Source organism: Rhagoletis pomonella, unplaced genomic scaffold (genome assembly GCF_013731165.1).
Source record: "Rhagoletis pomonella isolate Grant_MI unplaced genomic scaffold, Rhpom_1.0 Rhpom_scaffold_00009, whole genome shotgun sequence".
Taxonomy (NCBI): domain Eukaryota; kingdom Metazoa; phylum Arthropoda; class Insecta; order Diptera; family Tephritidae; genus Rhagoletis; species Rhagoletis pomonella.
Window position 1 is genome coordinate 14,125,630 of NW_023458563.1, and position 7,928 is coordinate 14,133,557.

The 7,928-nt window shown below is 41.1% G+C and overlaps 1 protein-coding gene across 2 annotated transcripts in view; it reads right to left on the bottom strand.

Moving 5' to 3' along the window:
• Window positions 1-4,998: 4,998 nt before the first annotated feature.
• The window catches only part of LOC118745588 (protein lap1), a 191,804-nt gene continuing 188,874 nt past the window's right edge, over window positions 4,999-7,928 (bottom strand). For both annotated transcript variants that reach the window (XM_036479089.1, XM_036479088.1), the window contains exon 6: window positions 4,999-6,455. In XM_036479089.1, the coding sequence (XP_036334982.1) occupies window positions 6,279-6,455 (177 nt within the window). In that variant the 3' untranslated portion in view covers window positions 4,999-6,278. The remainder of the gene's footprint in view (window positions 6,456-7,928) is intronic.

The window sequence follows — 7,928 nt, forward strand, 5'->3', positions numbered from 1 at the left end:
ACACCCCTATTGCGAGTGTCGACTGGCGGTAGAATAGAAATTTGTCGATCGAGTCGAACATCTTTTATTTTGCTATTGTGTAACTTGATCGATAAAAATTTGTACTATTGTGAATGGTTGACAGAATTGTAAACAGCTGTTTGTTTGTTTACATTTGTTTCTTGAGTGTTTTATTTACATCATTTTTAAAATAATTGCTTTTATTATAAAATTTAAAAAATGGACACAGTTGAAATCTGGTTTAGTGGTGAGGAAGATGATGCGGAAGCTAATAGATTAGTAGAGTTGGCTAAAGCAAGGAGGGAATTGCGAGATTCGTCGGATCCCTTGGACTTGGAAGGTGTATGTACGTGTGAGTTTTATGAATAGAAGTTGCGTTCCCGATGATTCACGGTTTTTAGGCTTTACATGATTTGCAGGAAAAGCTGTTTTCCTCATTAATAAACTTTATGGAAGTTTAAGAAATACGATACGGTTAAGTTTTTTGTAAAATGATGTTGGGTTTTTGTGTCCAAATGCGTGACCCGAGTTTAAAAACTTTAACATAACAACATAACAAGTGTATTTAAAGAATTCAACTTTAATTTAAAATAAAGATTTCAAATTTCCGAGCACTAGTCAATTAATAAATTATGCAGATTTTTTGTATAAACTTTTGATGTTGGTTCTGCGCAAAAACACTGTGGATGGCGTAGCCGGAGTTATATGCACAAGAAATATTGTATATGTATCTTTTCCAATAGAAGCGGAGCTTCCTACCCTACTCTTTCCGGAAATTCCTTTGCCTATATCTTCACTCTCCTGCATCAGTACGACCAACCGCGCAAGTTGCCTTTTGTTGCTTATAATTTTTGATCTGTAATTCAGACACATACATGCATATGTATATTTCACAATTTTTTACAACTTCCAGTTCAATTGACTTACTTTTTATCCATTATAGTACCACTTTCTTATATAAATTTTATAAACGCAAACTCCAACGACTAAAAAACAGCAATAGAAGGATGAGCGATTAAAAAGTATTCACAGTCGCTAATTGAGCGACTAAGCGACACTCGCAATAGCATCGATAATCGATAATCGCTTAATAGTCGTTTATCTACTGCCAGTCGACATTCGCAATAGGGGTGTGAATTATTTTAAGTATTTGAATCGAATAAGTTAAATTGAATTGTATTACATTTACTTATATAAAGCGAATTGTATTACATTTACTTATATAAATTGAATTGTATTGAATTTAGACATACTTGTTGAATTGTATAAACCATACACCACTAAATTCAGTATTCAATTGTTGCTATCAACATTAGTAGATAAGCATTGTTATTGTAGAATAAAAGCCTGCCTGCGCGCAGAACAGTATAAAAGTGAGGAAATATTTTGTAAAGTTGAGCAGTCGCTAGTAGGCGGGCATACTTGTCGGTGGGCACACACTACTGGCAAACGAAGCGCACCTCAGAGTTTCCACCTCATTTGCGTTTAGTCTTATATTCGGCGGAGGTTACCACTCCCGCCGATGGGTAAGGTTAGTGGAGGGATATTCACTCCCACTGCCTTTAAGCGTTCTTGATAGGAATTCGTAATTAAATGATTTAGTCATACAAGAGTAAATGGCAGAGAGACACACATAGGCCATTTTGACCCATTGTAATGCCACTATGAACGAGCTCTTATTCCTCTCCCTTAGTTTCCCAAATGATAGAATCAACGTGTGACCTTAACGTATCGTTGAAGGTCGTGGACGTCCACAGAGTCGAGACCGGCAAAACACCGAAAAGTATGTTGATTAAAAATAGCAAGTCTTGACCTTGTCAGAGCGGGGCAGTGGCGGAGATAGTGTTCTACACTCTCCACCTCCTCCTCGTCTCAGCAGGCACGACAGAAATCGTTTGCGGGATAACCCATTCGCCTAGTATGCGCTCCCATTAGGCAGTGTCCTGTAATTATACCTACAACTGTGCTATTAATGGGGCGGTCGATTTGTATGAGAGTTTTAGATCGTTTTTCGTTTAGAATTGGCCAGATCTGTTTTGTAACAGAACATGTTGGTTCTTTCGCCCAACGTTCGTTGGCCAATTTAATGAAAATAGATTTCAGTTGGAGCATACTCGAGGACAGGGGAACGCCTGCATCGAGCGCAGAGTTTGCTGAGCGTAGTTCAGTTCCCCCCCCTCGCCAGCTCATCTGCCGCGCAGTCTCCCGGTTTTCCACTGTGCCTGGGTACCCATATCACGTTAATGGTGGCTTTCGCGGCAAGCTCGTTTAGGGTACTTCTACATTCGGCAGCACTGCAAAGATTTAATCGCTGCTGGGCTGTCGGAATAAATAGTGACGGATTGTGGACAATTTGTGCTACTTTTTAGCCATAGGGCGGCCTCCCTTATGACTGTTAATTCCGCCTGAAAAACGCTGCAGTGGTCAGGCAGCCGCCTGCTTAGGTTTAGCGAGAGTTTCAGAATTGAGCTTACTGTAAGGTTCCAGAGTAGGGGGGAAAGAACTCCTCCTTGAGTACCTCTCGTTGCATGCCTGGTTATCGACGCGCTCCAACTCTGACGAGATAATTCTTCTTTCTAGGGGAAGTCTTATAAGCTCCACCAGAGGCCGCTCCAGCCCACTTGGGAAAGTGAGCCCACCACAGCCTCTGGAAGAATATTGTCAAAGGCGCCTTCTATGTCAAGAAAGATGCCTAAGGTAAATTCCTTAAAGGCGAGTCCATTTTCAATTTTGGACACAATTTCGTGGAGCGCAGTGTCCACGGATTTGCCCTTAGAATAAACATGTTGCCACTCCGACACGTCCTCAGAAGAAAGGCGCTGTCTGATGTGGGCATCAAGAAATCTTTCTAGAGTTTTAAGAAGAAAGGGCGTTAGGCTTATTGGCCTGAAGTCATTGGGTTTGACGTGAGAGACCCTTCCACCTTTCGGTATGAAGATTACCGTAGCTTTTGTCCATCCTCTAGGAATGTGACAAAGGCGAAGGCAGGCCTTAAAGATCTCAGCGAGCAGTGGGCAAAAACGTCGACTGCCTGCTGAATTTCGGCAGGGAATATGCCGTCCGGCCCGGGAGATTTATAGGGTTTGAAGGTCTTGATCGTCCGTTTCTCCTTTTCTTGTTGCACTATGCTCTCTACTGAGTGCTGCGAAGGATAAGTCATCTAATTTGTCGCGTCTGCCTTTGGTTCCTTTGTACACTGCGGGAAGTGGGTGTCCCTGAGAACATCTAGCATTTCGCTGCAAGAGGAGGTCCATTCACCATCAGGTTTTTGGATATAGTTTGGGGTAACTGGAGTTTTAGATAGGACCTTCCGTAGTCGGTTGCCCTTCGAGGTTTCCTCAATGTTGCCGCAGAGTTTTCCAAGATTCCCTTTGAGCTATTCGTACAGAACTCTTAAAGGCTTTCAGAGCATACTTGTAGGGTTGCCAAGATTCAGTTTGTTTCGTTTCTTAAAAAGCTTCCTGCTGGTTCTCCTCAGGGAGATCTCCGGATTCCACCATTGGGGTCTCCTTTTGCCCCTTGGACGTGTTGCTGGGCAGGAAGCTTTAAATGCTATGTCGCAGGCTTTGGTGACAAGGTCTACGGCTTCATCAATCTTTCACGATGAGTCCAGCTCACCGAGAGAAACAGACTTTGTCGCTGGAGGATGGGCGTCCTCAGTTGTTAACGGTATGGCGTGCATACCGAGAGAAGCGTCTAGGGCTACCGAGAGCTCCATTTTATATTTGGTCCAATCGGTCCACCTCATATTCCTGTAACACGAAAGAGGTGGGGCTCTTCGGGAGAGCCTAAAGGAAATATATTGATGATCGGAGAATGAATGTTCACTTAAGACATGCCAGTCCCTGACGTACTCAAAGAAGTAGTTTGAGACTAGCGTGATGTCCAGAACTTCCTTTCTGTTGGAAGTTATAAACGTGGGTTTATTTGACGAGTTGCTTATACATAGATCGGAACTAAGAATAAAGTCGAGTAGTGACTAACCTCGTGGGTTGATGTCGCTGGAGCCCCATAAAATATGGTGAGAGTTTGCGTCAGACCCGATGACCTTGGGAAGCTTCCTGTAGTTGGCCTCCTTCACCACGTCCTGTAGTCGATTTGGCGGAAAGTCTTGACAGTCGTGTGCCATGTATGATGACACTATCCAGATGGTTTTCGTCCCCAGCTGCACGCTGACACAAACGGTGTCCTCGTCACTGTACTGAGAGAGTAGAAAATAAGAAAGATTCTTTTTAATTAGAATACAAGCTCGAATCCTTCCTGTGACTGGTGCTGAGACCACCTGCTAGGCGCCAGAGTTTAAACCGCAAACCTTGTTCTTGACGATCCAAGGTTCTTGGAGAAGAACGAGATCCTCTGCTTTGTTGCCGAGGTGTAGAAGTAGGGCAGCCGAAGCCGCCTTAGAGTGGTGCAAGTTAATCTGTAGCACTTGCACCATTATCGGAGTCCGAGGGAGGGTCCTCGTTCATCGCTTCAGGCTCCTCACCTTGGGAAGCTACGATAGTGCAATCGAGCTCCTCCGGTTCTGAAGTTAGAAGCTGGTCCTCTGGTAGTGCGGCCCAGCGGCTGTAGACCGACCCTACGTTAGCGGAGACTGAGCACGTTTCGCTCTGAGACTCCGTCGCGGTGTCGGATACATCCGCAGGGCACACTTCCTCCATATCCACTGTTCCGCTCGGGGCGTTGCCAGGGTTAGAAATCTCTTGCGTCGGTTCGCTCGTGGCGTTGTGCGACGCGTTGGGGCCGCTCGAGGCGCCGCCTTCCTCAGTCTCTTGAGACTCCTTCCGTTTTGTCATTTGAGGGAATTTTTTCAAAAAACATCTTTAAGAAATTATCTTTATTCATAAAAACCTCCATTTTTGGGGGTATTTGCAAATCGGTCCAGCTCGCTTAAATCTTAATATTTTTCAGAAATATTTTGGTGGACGTCTTAAAATATAATAGATTTTATAATTCCAATGGAAAAACAGTACCGATTTATTTTTTGTATTGGGAGTGATGCAGTCTAATGTAAATACGTATTTGTATATAAAATATATCTTTTTATTAGCATAAAATATAAAATCTATTACGATAAAATTCGTTTTGCTGCGTTTTATTTTTAATTGCGCTGCGGTTTACGAATTTCTTCGTCCGAACCTTGGTCGGTACACATTTGCATCTGCGTGTGTGGCCGGAATAAGATAGCAAGTATGCGTGATCACGCACCAGGGATGCCAACTCATACAAAGCCCGTTCTCCCAATTTTCAGAAATTCCGCCATTTTCAATAGTATTCCTCCAAACGATTTTATTTCATTATTTGAGAAAACTTTAAAAAACATGTGTATATATGCATGTTTTTTCATATTAGCTGAGCAGACGTTCATTAAAACATTCGAGAAATGTATAATACTAGTCGAGTACTTTTCCCGCAATGTTCAGTGCCTATTTAGTGCAGTTTATTCTCGAAACAAAAATGTTTATATAAACATACGTACATACATATGTATATAAAAGCATTATTTCAAATAAATTAAATATTATGATTGAATTACAGTGAAAATTCAATTAGTTCTATAAAAAATTAAAATCGTAATTACTGGTTCACTTTTTATATAGGTTTTGCCATTTGCACATTTAATTTTACTGAAAAATTGGTGATGTTTTGATTTTTTTCCAAGTTTTGGTGCTTTTAGGCAAGTTGGCAGCCATGGAGTCTCGCATTCGTGAGTACTCACACGTACTTGTTCTCTCATTCTGATCATGCATACAGATGCAATTCGCTCAAATTTTCTGTTCAATTTCAAATTAAAATTGTGCCTATGAAAAATTTCTTAAGCAGAACGTAACAGAAATACAAGTCAGGTAAAGCGCCGCACGTCATAACGCCGTGGCGTCAGGAAATATTCGGTCATAATACAGATTTTTATGTTTTTATTAAGAAACGTAACCTTATAATAATAATTTACACTAAGTATATTGCTAATGAAGTATGTACTATCAAAAATGTTCCTGTATTTTAAATTATATCGTTACATATGTAATTTATCAAAATATGTACTTTTAGTTCATTTAAATAAAATGTAATGTCACAAACAAAATTGACGCAAAGTATTCCATTGGCGCAAAGTAAATCTACTAAGTTTACAGTTCTATAACAAACCTATACTCATAGTACAATTTCACTAAGTGGTATTCATAGACTATATAAACAATTATTTTGTTCCACTATCCTTCATTATTCCAGTCTTGTGGTAAAAAGAGATATGTATGGAATCGCTTATTTATTAATACAGTTCATTTTCGTGATAGCATTATGTGCATCGTTGGGCCAGCGCTCGAAATAATCGCCTTAGCTTCAAGTATGCTGAGATTAGTAAGGTCATGGCCATCAATTTCAAGCAGCTTGTCACTTGCACACAGAACCCGGGCAGCATTTGAATTTGGAGCAGTTGCTGCGACGTAAATACCCTCCTAAAAATAAAAACAAAACTCATTAATAGCACTAAATATATACATAGAAGCAAAAAATGGAAATAAAAAAGTTCTAGATCCAATGAAATAACAGCAAATGAAGTTGAAATAAATACACTTTTACTTGCATTTTGTTCAGTATATCATAAAAAGGCTATCAGCAACTCTGGAAGTACCAAAAAATATCACTTGATATATGGGGCAATTCACGTCAAATGTCCCAAGCGCACTGAGTGGTGCAAAACAAGCTGCTTTTCGATAGCTGGAAAGCAGACAGAAAATGGGAAAACAAATTCTAAAACTATGATTTCTATCGATTTTGTACGAGTTGTCCGATGGGGCTATGCGTTTTCTCAAAATTTCCCATAGTGAAAATTCGAAATGAAAATTTGTTTGTATTTTTTCTCAATGAAGGTAGTTTTAAATCTGCCTGCCTGAGTTTCGCCTGAAAAAAAATTCACCCCAAATTTGTCCTTCGCCCATAGTAAAACCATGGAAACCAAAAGTGAAAAGTGAACCGGTTCGGGGAAAATGGTAAGACTGAATATCTTATATACGTAAAAAAGAAGTTAAAGAAGTTGGTCTAGCGGTTAACGTGGGCAAGACAAAGTACCTCCAGGCAACATATAAAGAGTTCACGCGTTTCGGGACACACGTCACTGTTGGCAGCTATAACTTTGAAGTAGTGAAGGACTTTGTCTACCTAGGGCCGGCATAAACCAACAACGTCAGCCTGGAGATCAAGCGAAGAATAACTCTTGCCAACAGGTGATACTTTGGGCTCGGAAGGCAATTGAAAAGCAGAGCCCTATCTTGACGAACAAAAATCACGCTCTACAAATCTCTAATCAAGCCCGTCCTTTTATAAGGCGTAGAAACTTGGACGATGTCGAACAAAGATGAGAAGGCTTTGGGGCCTTTCGAGAGAACTATTCTACACAAGATCTACGGCCTCTTTTCGTGGATGACGGGTATCGGAGAAGATGGAATGACGAACTGTATGACATGGACATAGTTAAATGCATAAAATACATCGATTGCACTGGATTGGACATGTTGTACGCATGGATGACGACGCTCCGGTGAAAAGATCCTTCGACTCCGCACTCATGGGTGGAAAACGAAAGCATGGGCGCCTGCGAACGCAATGGAAGAACCAAGTGCAGAAGGACCTGTCTGCGCTCGGGATAATCAGCTGGCGCAAAATCGCACAGGAGAGAAGCAATTGGAGAAGCTTTTTGGTCTCGGGCCTAAACCGACAAACGGTTGTAGTGCCAAACAGGGATGTTGCGAATATTTGCATTCGCATTCGTTATGCGAATGATTCGCACCATTTCACATATGCTAATTGCGAATGTGTACGTGGGTAGAGAGTCCACTCTAATATTGTTAAAATGGCTCAAACCCGGCGTTTACATGAGACACTTTTTATTTTTAATATTTTTATTGAGCTTTGTACCACGATTGTTTATT